Source organism: Squalius cephalus, assembly GCF_949319135.1.
Source record: "Squalius cephalus genome assembly, chromosome: 3".
Classification (NCBI taxonomy): domain Eukaryota; kingdom Metazoa; phylum Chordata; class Actinopteri; order Cypriniformes; family Leuciscidae; genus Squalius; species Squalius cephalus.
The window spans coordinates 15,687,420-15,708,690 of record NC_137124.1 but is presented as its reverse complement, the minus strand read 5'-3'; the positions used below and the strand labels follow the sequence as shown (position 1 = coordinate 15,708,690).

Genomic DNA, 21,271 nt, shown 5'->3' with positions numbered 1-21,271 from the left:
ACATTTAAATAATGTTTTGTTTCAGTTTTCTAACTGAATATTAAAACAAGGCGTATTGTAAAGGTCACGCATGCAAAACACAAAATGCATTTTTGTGTTTAATCACATGACTTGCACACATAACTCACATAGTTTTGGCCCTTTAATGACTGTATATGGGCTACAATACAATCCCACACCACTGCTTTATCTGTGTGTTGACAAACTATAACTTACATTTAAAACGACAATTTTCAGCTAGGCCTATATAATAGTCATCCAGTAAACCGATTCTCTCCCATAATGTTATCCAGGTCTGCACATGCTCTGCATTAGTAATAATACATCACATCTGTTACTTCTAAAACTGATGAGGCACAATTACAGGCAATGCCAGCATATATGCCACGGAGATGATATCCTCTCATATCCTCCCAGAATGTCTAACACAAAGGGATAGATTTTTTTTTGTCAGTCTCTCTGTCAGGACGTTATTTGCATTTCTTTATCTATGTGGTTTTGATTATGAAGTGAAATGCGGTTCAAAGTGATTGAAATTGTTCTTTTAATATACTTGCAAATTACCCTGTGCAGACACTCTTTTATGTGCCGTTATTCTGACTTGAGAGGTTTTAGATTACAACGTGCACTTTTAAGATTCAATGTGAATAAAAAATAAAAAAAATAAATAAATTCTAAATGTTATGCTCTAAATAAATAACCCTATTTATTTAGAGCATAACATTTAGATTTTTTTTTTATTTTTTATTTTTTTTTAGTTTAATAGAAAGTAAAGGAAATATAATTAATTTACACAGTTGAAAAAGTTATTATTGAAAATAATAACTGAATATTATCAATAATATTTCAGATTAATTCTTAATAGTAGGCCTTATTCTTAATTTGACAAGTTGTGGCATCCACAGTAGCCTATTCTATAACAATTAACAATTAAGTTTACTATGGTCTATGACTAGGTAAAAGGTAGAGAATGCAATCAGTTTATGCATTGTCCTGCTGAAAAGACCAGCTTAAGGTGATTTTGCTGCCCTTAGTTGAATTTAAATGATTTTGCTGGTCTCCTCCTGCCCCGGCCAGAAGGATGAAGCTGTTTGGCTGGTTTAGCTGATTGGCCAAACTGACAAATACCCAAATTTTGGCAAATACCCAAAACCCATCTAAAACCTAGACAAGCAAACCACCTTAAACTGGTTTGCTTGTCTCTCAGCCATTGGTTGGTTGATTAGAGGGGTTTTGTGAGCATCATTTTGGCAAAGTTGGGACTGGGAGACCAGCTAATTTTTTTTTTTTTTGCTTAGGCTGGTTTAAGATGTTTTTGTTCAGCAGAGAATGTACCAAAAACCGACAAATGAAAGCTTACCACCAAGTTCTTCTTTACTGTTGGATTGAATACGTTTTATTCACCTAACAGCTACAGGCTGATTTGCCTTTCCCTCTGTTTCAATAGATGTGTGGGACAGCGTGCACTGTCCCGGCCCTCTTTTCAGACTGACAGAACCAATAGCCAATGACGCCGCAGGAATCTATTTACATAAATCAAATCGACGAATCCGAACGCAGTCTGTGTTTGGAGGCGGGGCTTTTGCCTGAAGTTGAGTTCCCCGTCTGCTGTAATTAAACTTTCTGAAACTTCGCGTCAGTCCGCTGTTGCTGTTCCGCCAGCGCACACTGCCTACTCTCTTCACACAGACTGTTTCTCTACGATATATTACTCTTAATAATGCACGGCAATGACACTCTACTGCTTTTCTTGTCTTTAATTCTCTTTTGCATTGGACTGAAGGCAATATCAGGTAAGACTGCAGCACCTGCGATACTCCTGACAGAAATTCACCATGGTTACCAGTTTCAGGCTATGTACCAATATTACTACAGCTATAGGTGCTGGACAAAAAAATAAATAATAATATGGCAGAAATGACTTGAAAGCTTCTACACTATTCCCGTATTAACATTATTTTGCAATAGCCTAGTCAAGATAACGGCGGAAACTGCGGTTACCATGGTAATTTTTTCGTCTGGGATCATTTAACGTGTACTAACCGACGGCGACTTGTCTCCTCGACTTGTTTATATCATTTTTAACTGCAAACTGCATATTTTTCCTGCTGCTTACAAAAAGGTTTCAGTCATGTTGTTTCAATTAAGATGAAATTGTTTATCTAAGACTAAGAGCCATAATACAGGTTACATTTCAAGATGTTGTGTGTCTCAAAACCCAAGTGCGCTAACGTTACCTAACGTTACGTAGACAGCTTTTTTGGGCGTCATAATCGGAAAGAAATGATGTGACGTCACGTGCGCTCCTTTTGGCAGAGTGGATGTTACATCACAAGTGCTGAGAGTGCATGTGAGCTCATGCAACGGTATGATGCCAAAAAGGCTGCCTGGATAGTTAGCTTACTAGAGGTCACATTCTCTGTGTAGTCAGCTGCCTGTAACTAGACAGTTTTTGGGGGCATTTTAGGCACATTTTAAGATGTTTCTCTTGAATGAGAGTGTCCATGCAACTGTATGTTGCACAAAATGCTGTATAGATAATCGTCTTATTAAAGTACACAAGTCACATTCTCATGTAGGCATTTTAGATTCCATTTCAAACATTTTTAAGCTTTATCTCTTGCCCGAGCATGCATGTTGAGCTCATGCAATTGTATGATGCCCAAAAAATACTGTCTTGGTAGGCAGCCAGATAGTGTGTCTTCTGTACTCCAGTGAGCTACTTTCCTAGAAAGCATTTTTAGGCATTTTGGGCAAAAAAACTCTCTTGGCGAAGAGTTAATGTTACATCACAGAGGGCTGAGAGAGCATGTGAGCTCATGCAACTGTATGATGCACAAAAACGCTGTCTAGGTAGGCAGCCTACTTGGTTTTGAGTGTGTGCTTCTTATGGTTCTGTGCACTTCGTTACTTCATTTTTTTAATGAACTGTTCAGTGGTTTCTGTACCCTCTATTTCCATGTTTATTGTTTTAACAACTTTATTCCCCCTTACGTGTATCATTCTTTAACTAACTGCAGACAGACTGTAAACTAAACTGTAACTTATAAAACTAAAAGTTTTACTGTCTTTAAGGGTTACCACACAACTTAGAAATGTCAGGGGATTTTAAAATATATATATTTTTTTAGGTGTGGAAAAGTCATGGAAATGATTAAAATCTTTTTTTTTTTTTTTAAATCATATAAATCACGATAGTGAATGTAAGTGTTTCCAGTTATGCTCAGCACTAACATATTTAATTGCATGAAATTGAGTGTAATCCTTATCCAGTAATCGGCTGGAAAGGTCATGGAAAAGTCATGGAAATAGTTTTTTTTGGGATCTCTGATGTGAGACTATCCACTTTGCACTGCTTTTCAAATAACAACGTGTTGCATGTCCTCTAGCGCAATCTGCCATGTACGAGACAGATGTGGTCGTTCCGCAGGAGCTGCGGCCAGACGAGGTGCACCTGCTCCAGGGAACCTACAGGTGGAGCAGAGGTCGCAGACGACGTTCGGACCATCAGCAGGAGGACCACCTGTTTCTACGGCTGCCTGCTTTCGGAAAGGAACTCTACTTGCAGCTCCATAGAGACGACTCTTTCCTCGCCGAGGGGTTTTTGATGGAGGAGAGGAGCGAGGAGGGCAGCGTTCAGCATGAGCCTGTTCTAAAGGTTCGCCGATGTTTCTATACCGGAGCCGTTCTCAATCACACTGACTCTTTCGCCTCATTGGATGCTTGTGGTGGACTGGTGAGTGGAGTTCAAGTTGTTGGGAGATTGTCACTGCTGGAAAGACATGAATGTGTTTGTTTCAATAACAAGAAATCTGATTTTGCTTAAAGAAAATTAAAGTCCTTTAATTTCCATTGCCCCCTCTAATTATCATTACCATAATGCAAAAACCTCACATTCTCATCTATTATATGTATTATTTGTTTATCAAGTTTAACATTTTCTTGATGTCTAACCTTTTAAAAGATTGAGTTTAGTAAGATTTTTTTTTAAAGAAATTAATACTTTCATTCAGCAAGTAAAATATATTTATAATGTTACAAAAGATTTCCATTTTGCTATTCTTTTAAACTCGCTATTTATCAAAAAATTCAATTTTTTTTAAATAATGAAATTAACAGTTTATAACATTTCTTGAGGAGAAAATCATCATATTAGAATGATTTCTGAAGGATCATGTGACACTGAAGACTGGAGTAATGATGCTGAAAATTCAGCTTTGAAATCACAAGAATAAATTACATTTTAAAATATATTAAAATAGATAGGCCTAATTTAAATGAATAATAATAATAATAATAGTTCATAATATTACAGTTTTTACTATATTTTTGATCAAGGTAATGCAGTCTTGGTGAGCATAAGATACTTTTTTCAAAACATTAAAAAATCTTACCAACCCCAAACTTTTGAACAATAGTGTATGCTATCCAAAATAAGCACAATTTTTCTGGTTAATAGAGTTTTATTAATTGCTTTTGCGACATTTTGATCAAAACAGACGTGAAACATTTTTTTGATACTACCAGTGAGTAGAGAACTAACAATACAGGTGCTTTTTAAAAAATTATAATGCAATTGTTCATATTAGAAGAAAGGATATGTGCTGAAATGTTGTGAAAATAATGTCACAATGCATTTAATTCTTCATGGTCCTAAAAACAGGCTTACTTTTCTTTCTTATTATTTCTCTTTTGATTTTGAGTTCAAATGTGGCATTGACATGTTTTTGTGAGATACATCTGACCACACTTTGAATATGTGGTGGTTATTTGACTTGTGGTTGTGAGCATTCCAGGCCCACCCATGGGAGAGAGGCTGTTTGTTTGAGAAAGAGTTTCCCTGACTTTGGTCCCATTATGGTCATTCCATCAATCAAACTTCCTTTTGAAATGCCATCAATCAAACGCCTGTGAGGGATGTGGCACTCCATCATCGCAAGCTGTCAATTAATCTGATTAGAGTGCAGGTTTTTTCAGTCATCTTATTGGCCAGGGTTTGTGGTCTTTGATGTATTCTGACCAAACTTATTGATAAACCTCACTGATTGACAGTTCGGTTAACGGACAACTAGTGACCCATCCCTCTTTATGCTGACTATGTGGAAAATGAGCTCATTGTTACTGTAAATGTTCTATCCACATGTGACGTGAAGGGTCAGACATTTTTGACACCTAAAGTGAGACTGACCGTGAGCAGATGTGAATGGTTTTGCAGATAAGTTGAAGATCAGCTGTGTGTTTTAACTAGCCCCATCTGACAGCTGTCAGTGACGCGTGCAGTTCTCTCGCCGCTTTGCTCACCGCAAGGAAATACAATTTTGGATGGTGGAAATGATGTCCAGTCCAGTTAAAAAAATCTTAACAACCCTAAACTTTTGAATGGTAGTATGCTATCCTAAATAAGCAAAATATTTTGGGTAACAATGATTTTTTAACTATTTTTAGGGCTGTTTACACAACACTGTTTTCTACTAAAAGCTTAAAAAGTTTTATGCGTTTTGTCTGTTCATTTACACGACTAGGCTATGTCGTTTTGGGGGCCTGAAAACTTTAAACTTTGAAACTTTTGAAAATGGGTTTGTGAAATTGAAATCGTCTCTGTGTAAACTATGAAAACACAAATGTGTGAAAATGGTACATCATGCGCATGCGTATTATGTGTTCAGTCTAAAGGCATGTAGTGTTTCTTTACAAAGAGACATCGCCAACTACTGGCTTGGCATGAATAATACAGCGTTTTAGGCGTTTTTCGCGGATCCGTGTAAATGGTGATTGTTTTGACAACATTGTCATCTGTATGCAAATTTTTTTTTCTTCTGTTTTTAGTACATCGTTGTTGTGTAAATGTGCCCTTAGATACTTTTACAAATTAATTGATTTAAGCATATTTATACTTACCATTTTGAATAAAAATTTTCCACTGATCTTTTTTTTCTTCTTTTTTTTTCTGTCGTTTTTGCCCTTTATCACGATAGGACAGTTAGTTGACAGGAAGCAAAGTTGGAGAGAGAGACTTGACCGGGAAAGGTCCACGAGCCGGGACTCGAACCCAGGACGCCCGTAGCGCAACTGCCCACGAGGCTATTGGCGCCGACACGGATCTTGTTGCAATGCATTGTGGGAATCCCTACTCATTGAAGAATGCATATAATGCAACTGTTGATTTTGTGCAAAAGAAGGTTGCTGTCTACGTAGGGAGAGTCTAGAGTCTACTTCTTCTAACTTCTACTTAGTAATCTTGTTTAAACAATGTTGAAGTTTGAGTGGACAAGGTTTTTCTGCCTGTTAATGTCATTTCGGACCATTTTTACTGCTCTATCTCTCCTCGGAGTGTAGCCATATGTAACTGTACTTTGTTTAACCTGGTACATGTGGGGTTTGTCTGTACATGTTGTGATGAAAGCGTATGTTTTACAGCCTCTATGGGCAACTTCCTGTCAGCACTCCCATGTTCTTTTCCTCCTCCACCCGCCTGGGGCTCTATGCACATCTGCCTCACCTCCATCCATGTGCATTTTCCACTCTTTTCTCCAGCGAAGCCTCTGTTGTGCTGCTTGGATGCAGCGTCAATCCGGACCATTCTGCTTGACTGAACGCTGTCTCCGGATTTGATGCTGACTTTGTAGTTTTGGGCTTTGGCAAAAGGAGATAAATTATTATCACATTTCACATCTTTGTGCCCTTGAAGCCACGAGGGGTGGCACGGTCAGATGGAGGGGAAACAAGGCTTCGTATATGGGAGATCCTCAGAGGGGCTCATGATGAATGATCCTGGGTTTGCTGTAATAGAAAACACATCAGCTTCCTCCTGAAGCACATCATCTGAGATTCTCTATGCAATCTTAAAGGAATAGTTCACCTAAAATTAATGTCATTATTTACTGTACATCAGCAGTTCACAGTGATCAAAAACATGAAAGTTGTCCATATTGTCTTAAATGTCTGTTTCTCACATAAAGGTATCATGTGACTTCAGAAGTCTTAGTCACATGGACTAATTTTATAGTGATTTCATGAGAGTTTGTTTTAAAGCTTTGCAGATGTGGCTTTGTTCAGACATATGAAAAAAAAAAAAAAAAAAAAAAAATTCCAAATCAAGTAAAGCTGATGAAATATGAGCTGTCTGTTCAGGTAGTGCAGTGATTTTCTGGTATATCTACATCAATATATATCTACTTGTTGTTTTCAGTATGTGCAGAACCTGCTTATATATATATACAGTATATATATATAATAACATTGTATAATAAAATTGTGGAATATTTTAATGCAGTCTATGTAATTAAAATATATGAACTGATATATGGCAAAAAACTAATAATAAGAATTCTTTATAACTTTTTTACTTTTGAAAAACATGACTTTTTTAATATCCTTAATATCTTACTGGACAGTTTTCTGAACATTCTGAACATTCACAGATTGCCTCCAGAGTTACACATTCTATCCAGATAAAGGCTTTCTCATCTGCCGTTATTGATTGTTCCACCTCATGTGTTTTCTTGCAGACTGGCCTGGTTCAAACTGAAGAGGAAAGACTGTTCATCACGCCAGTGGGCCAGGCTGCGGATTCCTTCTCTGGCTGGGAACACAGAGTGATCCGGGAAATACATTCTTCATCGGATGGACCTGCTACTGCTGCAGACAGCAGCCCGAAATTGTGCCAAACCATCCAAGGTGAGACATTGCTGCGCTGAAATGTGGTGGGCTTAACCGTGTCAAGTGTGGCAAGCCCCATTGATTTAGAGGTCATTTTAGTTCAGTTTGTAGCTCTACAGGGATTTAATTTAGTCAAATTGTGGGTGCTAGTGGGAAAAGTGGTCTATTTATGCAGTCAGTACACTGCTGTGGAATAAATGCCCAGTTTAACCTCTTTTCACCCAGAGACCTTTACGATTTCTATATGCTACACTAGTGTTTCTAAAGTGGATTTACAAGCACACAGATTTTAGGTTGATTATCAAGTGGTTACCCATAGTTCCAAATTTGTTCATCATAAACTAAAACCTGTCAAATGTTCTTACAAGTGACAGATAAAATACTGTAAATATTTATTGGACATACATCATTTGACATCATTTTAAAAAGTGTATTTATTTTACTCTCCTAAGTTAACTATGCACAATTATGTGTTTAGTTGCATTTTATTATTTGCATTCAGCATTGCTCTGTGGAAACAAACCTGTGAATCTCTTTTGGGTCACAACTCACCAGTGGTGAACCACTGTGCTTTAGGAGTCTGTTATCATAATCTCACGCTCAGATTCTCATGTGTCTCCCATCTTCCTCTTCCCTCCAGGACCGCTTAAGATTCAAGAGTTGTCAAGTCTGTAAATCAAGTGTTTCATAGAAACCTTTATGACTCCATGTAACTCTTTGATGTCTTCATCTTGTTAGCAGTGTTGAAAGATATTGGAAGAGAGAAAGCTCCGCTGTTTTGCTCTTTAATGCCTTTATCACACTGGTTAATGGTGGTAAACTCCTGTTGGAACGTGCTGCTTTGCTGTTGAAATACTACCAGTAAGAAAGCAAGTATTCTGTTGGCCTGCTCGCGTACATTAATAATACCGTGCATATTTTCCAGCCCCTTGGGTTTTTCTTTGCCAGGATTATGGATTTTTCTTGCCGAAAGGAATTCGCATATTTGAAAACGGCCTCTTCTGTTCCCTCTGAGTCTCTGAATGCCTCCAGCATCTGCAGGTTTTCATATTCCGAGGCAGGAAGTTTTGTCTAAGCATATTGCATTATTGGATTTGTAGTTTACCCTTTGAAATGAAGATGCAATTATCCAAAAATCCGGGTTTGTGTGTCCATGTGTGTGGATATATACAATCCTATGGGCCAACCAAAACAATTTATGGAATTTCCAGTTGTACGCTACCCTAGTTCGTGGCTGATTACATTAGATCCAGACTTAAAGTCCCCTTGAACTTTTTGCTTGGTTCAACATCGTTCAAGTCCACTGTTTTTGCTTCTGACTTTGTGTACTATGAATATTACACAACCCGAGGATGAGAAGACCACCGGCAGGCTTGACAAGTAGATTTTTTCCATATGCCAGTATCTGGGAATTTAAGTAACCAAAACCAGTTCATATAGGGGAAAAACGGGAGTTGAAAATGAAATAAAGGTTGGTGGGTATGCAAGGGTCTTGATATGTGGGTGCATTTGTGTGTTTCAGGCATGCGGTTGGACTCTAGCGATCTTGTCTCTGCTGTAAAAAAGCTCCAGGTGCATTAGCGATGCGGTTTCCCCCAGCACCTGGTGTCTGCAAGTCAGTCAGTCAGTCAGTCAGGCGATAGACCAATAGGCGGAAAAAGTGCCAGATTCGGGGGGAAAATTCTTTCCTCTGCACTCATGTCTGTCGGAGGCCTTTCAGCTGGCCTGCCAGAGTCTTCTCTCTCATTTCCCACCAGTGTTGGGGAAGCTGCTTCGAAACCTAAGCTTGCCAAGCTACAAGCTGCTCATAATTTAAAGTAGTTCAGATACAGTCAGGTTAGCCTTTTGATAAAATAGTCTGTTCCACATCCGGCATGATTTTCAGTAAAATGTGTTCATAAAGTGGTACAAATTTAACTGATGTTATTCTTATGTGATTGACATTTGACATTGTGAATGGCGTTTTTCATTAAAGAAATAGATAAATCACGTATTATTGTGATTGGAAAATGCATCACTATTATACACATCCCGGCAGTAATTTTGTTTAGCATTTTGTGTAATGCTTTTATGTGAAGGGAATTTCATATTTTTTTGAAAACTGTCCAAACACACAGATCCTCTTTAGACTTACAGTAGAAAGGAGCAAAAGTTTGTCTGATAATTGACGACCACAGTTGCTAAGGTCAGTAATGTATAATGTATAAAAACATAATGTGCTAAACAGGCTCGACAGTAAGCCTTCTTCTTCTTCTTTCTTTATTTATAAGCCTTGTCATGTGCTTGTCCTTCGGACATGTAAATCGGTCATTCACTTGCCCTAGTTGCTTGTCTGGAAAAAAACAGGATTTTTTGTGGTGTAAATATATTTTTTTCTGAAGCAATATTCTCATTTGTGTTCTATCAGCTTTTGTGATATTTACAGCAAGGCATTTTCCCCTGATCTTTTTTAATGTATGCTTCATCTTTCATTTCAAATTCTTAAATTTGATCAATAAAAGAATAAAAAGACACTATAGGACTGTTACAAATCAAAATAAATCATCTACGATGAAAAATGACAACTGCATTAAATAATGTCATGAGATTATTTTAAATATATTTTAATATACAAATAAAAAATATTGGGGAAAAAAAAAAACTTTTAAACATGAAACTAAACCACCAGTAGGTGTCAGCAAGTGACCGTCTTAATGAGTGAATCATTGAGTCATTTAGACGATTCGTTCAGATGGCTGATGCATTCAATCTTTGACTCAACCGATTAGTTCAAAACGCAGAATCATTTAGTAATGAAACACGGGTGAGTTTTGCTTTGAGATGCGCTATGGTTCTGCTGTGATCTTTGTTTTGAACTATTTTCGCTGCTGAAATAAAACAAAAACAGTCAATATTGTGTATAAAATGTAAGTACTGATGTAATGTAATGTAAAGTACTTGTTTTTTGAAATGTAGGAAATCAGTGTCACATTTTCAATCGTGATGGTATTCAGGAAGAGAGCACCCACTCTTGGTCGTGCGATGTTGCTTAACTGTATCATATGTTATAAATATAAAACTCCACATTTAGAATTTTTTTTTTTTACCACAGCGTGTTAACTGAGCTTCTTTGTGTGTGCTGCACTCATTTGTTTCGAAGGCTGATTGGGTCACCACTGCGCGACGAAGGCTCCTTCCTTGAAAGGGACTTTGCTGAAATGCGGCCTCCAAATATGGCTTTCGTTTCTCCTGCAATGAAGGTAACAACAGATCCGTCCTTCGAAGGATGCAGCCTCTGAATTTGGACGCTGCTTATGAATTGGAATGCAGCTAGTGAATTGTTTCTATATGAATGAACCGTTCAAATGAACCAACTGCTGAAATGAATCAGACTTTTCAACGCTATTTCAGTGAGAGAGATATTTTCATTACTTCATCTCATCAGTGCTCAAACAATGTGATGCAAAAAACATTTTTTTTTTGTTGCGCTGCACTTTAGTTGTTACTAGTATTTTGAAAACAGAAGTACTGTCATGCAACTGAAAATCTACTAGTCACGTCACAACATTTAGTTAGTTTCTCCCCAAGATTACCTTTGTCCACTGTCTCTTCCTGTTAAAAAAAGTTAAGTGAGAAAAGTTGAGCATTGCTTCCCACAATAACCCCACCTCAAAAACCAAACCGTCCCCAGAGAAGGATACTCGCAGAAACAGACCTTAAATCCATTAAACTCCAAATGCCCCTCTCGGACACACACACACACACACACACACACACACACACACACACACACACACACACACACACACACACACACACACATGCTGTCTGGATGCGTAAGATGGATCAGGTTGCACGGTGGTGACGGCAGGAGTGAGGAAAAGCTGCCGGTTTTCCTCAATGATTCCCTCTCTGTCTCCACTGAAATAGGATTCTGACAAAACGCACTTAGCACTTCTAATCGGGCCGTGTAATCTGCGGAGTTGTACGTCCGTTGATCCATTCTGCCCACGCTCACATGCCAGGAAGCTCAGGTTCGGCACAAACAGACGGCTTGCTTCATTCTTCATGTCGGTGCGTTACCGTCGTGAGTGGGGTTGAAGAGGATCAAGTATCCACATTGAGAGGAGGGAACGCCGGTTTGGGAGCAGACACAAAGACTGATCTGATCCGAGAGGAAACAACGTGTGAAATTTGTAGGGCTGATCCAAGAAGAGCGTTTGATTGATGCGTACAGCACATTCATGCTGAACTCTGGGGCTGGTTAGGGGCTAGTCTGGTGTCTGGAGAGAACAGAAGCTACCCAAAATGATAATGAGAAAATTGTCATTTAGATGGTGCCTTTATCTGAAGTGACTTACAGTGTATTTGTTAAAGGGAGAAGCACAGTGGTTAAAAGCTCATGGATCACTAAATGAATGGTGATTTATACTGTCAAGATCTAAATTGAAGCTCTATTCTGCTTGTGTCTCACAGAGTAACAGTGTACGGGTTGAGAATGATATGAGGGTGAGTAAAGGATGACATAATAAAGAGAAAATGTATTCCTTTAACAGTCCTGTTTCTTACAGCATTAGTTTGAGGGTATCTATCCCGAATTATCCCCCGAAAATATGAATTTACAAATATTCTACGCAGTGTGCATGGAACCGAAGCATAAGCATAAACAAAATGCCTCAGATGACTGTGGTTTAGTTAAAATTGCTATACACAACAAGTCTTTTTTCATTGTTATATTAATTTGGTCAAAAATAGCGGAGACCAAACCAAAATAGCGAGAAGCCAGAACGTTGCGATTGTGACCATATGGTGTCAATCATCGCAGTTTCGGGAGTGAGTCATGTTCCGTACACACACAATAATGATAATTTAGGGGATTCACTCACGCATTTAAATGCAGTTGTCACTCCTGAAACTATACCGTGTGTAGTACTGTGTACATGGCCATTGAAGAGCTAAAAAAAGTGTACCAGGTTGGTAGCATGGCCGATAATAAAGCGAAGTGCTAAGAGTTAATATGTGTTAATATTTACAGAGTTGATATATGTTAAGATCTCTTTAACATCTCAGTTGTTTTAGTTGTTTCTCCTAGACTGCAATTATATTAAATGGAGAGCAAAACAACAGCAACAACAACTACAAAAAAACTAATCTGCAACTTTGTCAACTATTGGGTCATTTGTTTATGTTTTATTTCTATTATAAGCCCTTTTGGGAGAAACATATTAGTCAAATTTGATACTTAAACATAACTCCATAGAAAACAGCGTTTAGTCCTTTAAGCTATGGAGGCAAAACATTTTATAAAAGACTATCATTTTTCAACTATGTTATACAGAGTAAAAGCATTTTTCTTCTTCCTACCAATTTGATGGCCCTCACAAAGCATGAACACACACACACACACACACACACGTACACACGCGCACACTTGAGTAGGTCTGGGTACGTGATTTATGATTCCCCTTCAGCATGAAAATATTATTTATAGTCATCCACACCGTTTTCACCATTAAGGCCCCTCACAAAGCTTCAGGGGCCTGACTGAGAGATTTATCGACAGTTGATTAATTGAATTTTGGAATGGACACATCAGCATCATGGCCTGAAATCAGGTTAAATGTTGTGGAGAGTTGAAGTGAGCAAAAGTATCAATGACTCGAATGAGTTTTATTAAGACTTATGAACACCAAGAGGATGTTATAAACAAATGGATTGTTAAAGGAATAGTTCAGCCAAAAATAAAAGATCTGTCATCATTTACTCACCCTCATGTTGTTCCAAACACATATAAAGCCTTTTTTAAGTGGAGTATAAAAGTGTTCAAATATTGTCCATGGAAATGTGTTGTGCCAGGTTTACGCACACTATTGACTCTCATGTCTCATAACTGATTGAAGATCAAAACCACTTTGAATATGCAGAAATTTCAGCAAAAGTTTCAAATATTTTGTTTTGTTTATTTTGCACAGAAAGCTATGTTTAGATTTTGTTGTATGTTTTTGAAAGGCTGTATTATTTCATAAAAAAAATAATACTAAAATCAGTAATATTATGAAATACTTTTTGCAATTTCAAATTACTGTTTTCTATTTGAATATATTATCAAATTTAATTTATTCCTATGATGGCAAAGCTGAATTTTCAGCATCATTACTCCAGTCTTCAACATCATCCTTCAGAAATCATCCTAATGCTGATTTGCTCCTCAAGAAACATTTCTTATTATCAATATTGAAAACAGTTGTGCTGCTTAATATTTAAAGGAGAACTCCGGTCAATTTTAACATTGAGCTCATTTTTTTGTACATTTGGAGTGCTGTCAATACAGAGAACAACGACAAAAATCGGTGTTGCCTACACCGAGTTATTCTATTTTTAAAATTTGCACCCTGTTGACTTCAATGGGGCAAGTACTAAACCTGCTTTTAGGCTCTTAACATCCTTGATGTGTCATTACAAGTGCACAGAAAATGTGAGTGATTCCTTCTGAGTGAACACGAGTGGATCTGACTGCAGTAGATGTGAAAGATATGTATAAAAATGATGTTATTTAAGCCAGCGCAAATACCTGTTTACATCCTGTTTTTCGGTTGAAGTCCAAAGTAGTCGATTGCCGAGTTCACGCGCATAGGTTTAGTTACCTATGATCACGCGCGTGAACTCGGCAATCGACTACTTCTTTCATCTTTTGGAGGTTTTTCCTTTGGCTGCTCACTGGGAGCAATGCATGACAAAAGCACTATACAAATAAAAATGGCTCGATATGGTTATTATGTAGTGCACAAGTCATTTAGACTATGTTTATGGTGCTGCTTTGCCATTTTTGGGCACTTGACAGCACCAGTCTCCATTCACTTTCATTGTATGGAATGAAAATCGCTGCTAAACTTTTCCTTTTGTCTTCCACAGAAGATCAAACACATCAGGGTCTATAAATAATGACTGAATTTGTGTTTGTGTGCACTGTTCTTTTAAGACATCAGAACAACAGAAGCCTCTTGAGTCAGCCGGATAAGTCTTATTATTACAGCTCTAGATGACAGGTTTGTGATAGCTTCCTGACCATTAATAATGGTTTGTTCTTACTCATTACTTGTTTTACGGTTGTCTCTGTCTGCTGGAATTATTGATGGTTTCAGCACATTTCTAGTGATTTTCAGTGTCATTTGTGTGGAAGTCCAAGGCACCATTAGTTTTCTCTTCATTCTCTTTAGTCAGATCTGCCTGAAAACAGCTGAGAATGGAAAAAATGCTCGTGCTGCAAAAAGAGCGCCACATTAGCACCATATGTTGTGCTAGTCATTTATAAATGCACGCACATTCACACAACTACACATTTTCTAAACACCTGTAAACATACAGCAGAGACCCGCATCAGAGGGACCCCCATCAGAGCCCCCAATGAATTATGGTGAGAACTCAACTGAACAAACACATTTTTACAAGTTTTCAAATTGCCTTTTTGTTTCACTATTGGTGCACATCGGTGTTGTTTTAGAATTATTTATATACTAATATTCATATTTTTAATTGCCTTTCATTTTTATATTTTCATTTTTCATTTTAATTTAAGTTGGATTTTTACTTGTTTTTGTAATATTTATATATTTATATTTAGCTTTAAATTATTAAGTTTAAACTTTTGTAGTAAAATTATATTTATTTCAATTAAGAAAAAAACATTTTTTAATAGTTTTAGTTTTAGTTAACAATAACAACACTGGTGTAGCCATTGTTAGGATTAAATGTTCTACAGTGAATGCTAAGATTCATAATGTGATATTGTAAACTTGCATTAGTTAAAGTTTGTTAAAGTTGACCTGTTTGTAGCTCGCAGATAAGTTACCAGCACATCAGTGCAGTAGCACTTGCTTGTATTCACACAGAAGTGTTTATTTCCTAGCAGAAGTACTTTCCATCTGTTGATCGCAATGGTTTCATATGTGATACCAAAGCACTGGATAAATGCCTTCAATGAATGTATTAGCAAAGACTTTATATATAGAAAGACGGGGTGCGCTCGTATTGCTATGAACGGGAGAAAGTGCAACACGCAATATGGCAGAATAAGTCCCGTCTTCTAAATAAGAACCAATCACTGATTGGTAAAGTCATCACGTCACTGCAGCTGCCATTGGAAGCTCTGGTTCCTGTAGAAACGGTCAGTGTTCAGAGACACGCGCTTAGGACTGCGCATGCACATTCGCTTGGTCCAGCATGAAGAATTTTTTTTAATGCGTTTAGAAACAAAATTTATGAGACCATTGTTGTCAGATTTCATTGGGGATTTCAAATATGAAATTTAATTTTAAGCTTGGCGAACAGTTTTGTAGAATTTGATGTTTCCCCATTCAAAGAGCTGCACTTGCATGCCCGAGAGACGTTTCAAAGATGGCCGCCGAGTGAAATGACTTGTCTTAAAAGGACTTTGGGATTAGTCAAAGCTAGGACAGGTTTTTTTTTTTTTTTTTTTTTTTTTTTTTTTCACTTAACGATAAAACAGCTAGACAAAGAGAAACAGTTTGAACATCATTTAACATTTTTGGAGCTCTAAGGACAAATCGGTGGGTTTGTGCAACCCAGCAAACCAACCAAAACTGGACTCCAGATGGTGGAAAACCACTGTTTACAGCAAAATGATACTTTAGGAAACTGGAATTTACTTTTTCATTTGTGTTCTGGTAAACACTTCTTTGCTTTTTCTCCAAGATAATGGATCATCCCATCTCTGGGGATGTTTACAGGTGTCTTCAGTAAACAAACACTTACACGCTCATGTTTATTTGGGAAATGCACCAGCAACCAGACTCTGAAAAGCTCACACCAAGAAGGAACACTATCTGTTCCTAATACCATTTGTGTGTGATTGCTGGTTGTGGTGAAAGTGTATTATGAATGGATTTTACCTGCTGACAGGTTTGTGAAAGGATCAGTAGTAAGCCATTTACCCTACAAATCCTCATTTCCTCATCTTACATATACAGTTATCGGCCAATGCCAGTATTAAATTTGCATATACAAGTTACAAAATAGAAAAGGCCACCGCTCATCCGTCAAGAAAGTCTTATAGTGAGGTGCTGCTAAACTAAATCATCATAGAAAATTGTAAAAATACAGCAGCCGCACACTCAAACACTGTGCAAGATCAATTTATTAGCAAGCTTTCGGTCTTGCGACCTTCTTCAGGCAAGTACAAGTTACAAAAACATTTTTTTTTTCAACATGTACCTTTCAATCAGTCACAATAAAACCGCTTTGGTTTTATTTTTGTCTCTTTTCTTTCGGTCAGGTCTTATTTCTGGTGGACATTGGCTCTCTCAAAGGTTTGGACTTGTTTACAGTAAAGCTGTGGCCTTTGTTGAGATCAGGTCTAATTGTGCACACACAACATATGTGGTGTAATTCTGAGGATGAATTGTGCTTGTTTAGAACCAAAATGTGTCCCCTGTTTAGAGCTGACAGCAGGTTCAGTCGAACATTGTGCTTTATAACCGTAATGTTTGAAGAGTTTCTTTCTGTTTGTTGTTGATTTGTTTATCAGCTCCAGGAACTGTAATTCTGTGTTTGTCCTATGTATCAATCTTGATGTCTTTGTATACATATGTATGTCTTTCAGAGTAACAAAGAACACATTTCCTGAAATAATTGCAGGTTTGATGCTAAGACATGAAACATACCCTGCACAAGTACACGCAATCTGGATTTTAGTATGCACGCTTGAAATGTGTTAATGAAGCATTCGTGTTTGATAAAGTTTTCAACCATTCAAAAGAACGGTCCATACATTAAAAAAAAAAAAAAAAAATAGAAATGCTTTAAAAAAAACTTTTTTTTCAGCAAGGATGCATTAAATTATCAAAGCTGACAGTAAAGACATTAATGATGTTGCAGAAGATTTCTATTTCAAACAAATGTTGTTCTTTTAAACTCTCTAAAAACATCCTGAATTTTTTTTTCACAAAATTGTCATCCACAAAAATATTAAGGAGTACAACTGTTTTCAATGTTGATAATAATAAGAAATGTTTCTTTAGTAGCAAATCCACATATTAAAATGATTTAAAAAAAGCATTGCTGTCACAGGAATAAATGACTTTTTAAAAAATATATTTAAAATAGAAAAACATATTTTAAATTGCGATAATATTTAATAATTTTACTGTTTTTACTGTATTTTTTATCAAATAAATGCAGCGTTGGTGAGCATAAAAGACTTTCTAAAACATCAAAAAATCTTACCGACCCCTAACTTTTGAATTGTAGTGTACAGTATTTCTCTGACCTAACAGTTCCGTTTTTGTACTTGTGGTGTGTGTGTGTGTGTGTGTGTGTGTTAGACAAGAAGAAGACAAGGGCAAAAGGAGCAGAGGAGGTGCGCGGCAGGAGGAACGCCATCAGGCTGAGTAGAGAGTACACCGTGGAGACGGTCGTGGTGGCTGACGCAAATATGGTGCAGTACCACGGTGCTGAGGCTGCGCAGCGCTTCCTGCTCACCGTCATGAACATGGTGAGTCACATATAGGCTGACATATGTAATAATAGTCAGAAAAATCTATTTTTTTTAAATGGAAGTTTTATGAACTTTTAGACAAAATCTAAAAAAAACCCTTTAGGCTACATACAAAGAGTCTGGTAGGACCAGGCTAATATACAAATAGTAAATTCTTCATTAATTTTCACTGTAATTGACACAATTATTATTGTTTAATTGGCTCATAGAAAAGTAATTGTTAATTGGTTATTAGAAATAAATAATTCTCACTTTAGATAAGGGAAAATGGAAAAATGTCATTAATTGAGTGCTTTAAACCAACCTTTATTAGACATTAATTTTCAGTGTTCTTTAAATTGTTTACAAATACACACACACACACACGTTGGCATATGTTGTTGCAAATGTTGTTTTATACTGTTCAAACTGTGAATTTTATCCCGTTACACTAACTCTACCCCTAAATCTACCCTACATTAATACTAATGCAATTAATGTCTAATAAAGGTTGGTTTAAAGCACTTAATTAATTACATTTTCTTATTAGCCGTGACCTAATCTAAAGTGAGAACTATTTACAGCTAATAAGTTGTTAACAATGCATACACATTTATCTAACTCTTTTTTCATATGAGCTAATTAAATAATATTTTTAGTTTTTAGTTTTAGTTAACAGCAATAACCCTGGTTTAGATTGTTTGCATGTTTTGCATGTAACAGAGCCTTTGGACACTAGAGTAACTCCTGGCAAAATGGAAGAGAAATGGGTCATAAAACACAGCAGAGACAGATAGCGGTTGAGAAGAGAGTGTGTGAGCGTAACATTTGCTCTGCTGACCGCAGCTGTGCTGTGTGTGACATTCATGAGTCGGCAGCTCTCGGACACACACATTCACGCACACACACCTCTCTTTAATCACATGGGCTCTGTTACAAAAATGAGAGTGCTGTCTATAAGCCAGATTTACTAAACAGGACAATTTAGCGTGAGATTGCAATTCCAAAAACACGCTGATGGGAGTGGAAAGTTCTGCTCGTGATCTATTGACAAAGCGCAAATTAAAGAACACCGACACAGCCGGATCATTTCCGAATGACCAACGTAATCTACCAGTTAGTAGAATTTCATTCTTTGTCGGGTCTCTCTTACGTTTACGTGTGTTGCCACCATCTGTTGCCTTTCAGATATTTGTAACTCTTGTTGGAATTTTATTCTTCTGTCTTCATCTGTCTGCCTGCAACCACTTATGACAGAGCAGACCTCCAAAAATGGATATAAATGCCCAATTTATTTTGGTGGCTTAGGAGAGCACCAAACTTTTGAACTTTAGCCATCTTGCCATCACCTGCCCCCTCGACGACAAGGCCCTGAAGGCTTTGCTCTGGATCAGGGTGAACTTTAACCACCCCATAGACCTCCCAGACACCACAGGACTTAACTGGAGTGAGGCCGTCGTTAGGTGTCTGGAGAGCGTCCGGCCCCGATTCAGATCACAGCCAGATCCAGAGCCGGATTTACAACCATCAACCACAGAGAATTTGCGAGAGCCCCCGCAGACATTTAGGAACCACCCACCGCGATGAGTGAACCAGGACAAGAGGACAGCGCTCACCATGGTCCCAGAAGTGGAGCCCCCAAGTGAGTCTGACCAGGAGTGTGAGCCCGTGACACCAGTGGCCGAGAGAACGGAAACCACGTACAACTACCAGCAGCGCTCGCCCATGCGAGTGGATTCTGTGGCTCTGCTTCCGGCCTCGGATAACTTTGCTCCATCTCAGCCCGTCGACAGCTCCGCCTTGCCACTGGGTTCCCTCGTCCCACCGGCTCACCCGTGGTCAGTCATCGCTCTACTTCCGCCACAGACATACGGGCTGTCCGCTAGGCTCCGTCCCTCCACCCCTACAGCTGCAGTGGGTTCCTCCTTCTTTTTGGCATCGCCTCTGTCCTCTGTCACACCGGCATCGCCCCAGTCCTCGGGTACTCCAGCTCTGCCTCCGACTCTCGTCTCCATGGCATCGCATGGGTCTCCAGCACCAGCGGTGTCGCTCAGCTACATTGACCCTCCGTCTGTGACATCGGATCCTGGGTCCTCGTCTCCTTTGGTCATCCCCCATATGTTGGCAGCCACACCTACTACATCGTGTCTCCTCCCGCCTTTGTCTCCACCGTGGGCTGTCGGCTCTGTGGAGCTCTGGGTTTGCGTCATCAGGCTTTCTCCACCTTCACCATCGGGGTCTCGTCATCCTGCCATCACCATCCCTTCACCACATCCTGCCACTATCCCTTCGCCATATCCTTGTCCTCCTCCTAAACCCCCTCCATCCCTCCCTCTGCCATCATTCTGCTACACCGCGAGGTCAGAAGGGGTCGTGATGTCACCAATATGTTCAGTTAGATTGGACTACATGGACTTTCAGTTTGTTTTCATTGTTCAGATTCCCGCCACTCGTTTGTCTCCCTAGTTACAGTCATTATTAGTTTGTTTGTTTCAGCTGTGTTCTATTAATCATCTTGTTTGAGTTCCTATTTAAGTTGTATCCTCACGTTCATTCTCTGTCTGGTCTCTCTTACATGTATGTGTGTTGCCACCATCTGTTGCCTTTTGGATATTTGTATTTAAACTCGTGTTGGAACTTTATTCTTCAGTCTTCATCTGTCTGCCTGCCAGATGTGTTTTTTTTGGGCGGTAAATAATGGTGCAAACACCAGTAAATTGATGAGTGCAAACCTTAGTAAATCACCTTGCATGATTCATTTAAATACTCTCCTCCCATAAATTTGTCTGAAAGGGAAACTCCTACAAATGCATATGCAATAAGGTCAGCCACAAAAATAACTTTCCACATCTTTTCAGTGCAAATTTTTCACTGCTTGTCTTTAGTAAATCCTGACAGTAGTTATTTTTTAATGCCAAAAGAGGGTTTGCGCTGGTGCAAGCTGTTAGTATATCTGGCCCTATATATGCTGCATTTTGAGGCGTCATAGTTTTGAGGCAACAAATCAGAATTTAAAGTCATTAATTCATCTTTCTAATACAATCTCTTTAGAAATGTTCCAGTAAAATGCTGTTTGCAGTAGAAGTGGGTGTTGCTTACGAAAATATCATGGCTCTGACAGCATTTGTCACAGCAAGTCAG

At 38.2% G+C, this 21,271-nt stretch overlaps 1 protein-coding gene across 2 annotated transcripts in view; it reads left to right on the top strand.

Annotated features, from left to right (window-relative positions):
- The first annotated feature begins 1,635 nt into the window (after window positions 1-1,635).
- Window positions 1,636-21,271, top strand: part of adamts17 (ADAM metallopeptidase with thrombospondin type 1 motif, 17) — a 123,332-nt gene continuing 103,696 nt past the window's right edge. For both annotated transcript variants that reach the window (XM_079866515.1, XM_079866514.1), the window contains exons 1-4: window positions 1,636-1,793; window positions 3,390-3,736; window positions 7,509-7,677; window positions 17,979-18,148. In XM_079866515.1, coding sequence (XP_079722641.1) covers window positions 1,721-1,793; window positions 3,390-3,736; window positions 7,509-7,677; window positions 17,979-18,148 — 759 coding nt within the window. In that variant the 5' untranslated portion in view covers window positions 1,636-1,720. The remainder of the gene's footprint in view (window positions 1,794-3,389; window positions 3,737-7,508; window positions 7,678-17,978; window positions 18,149-21,271) is intronic.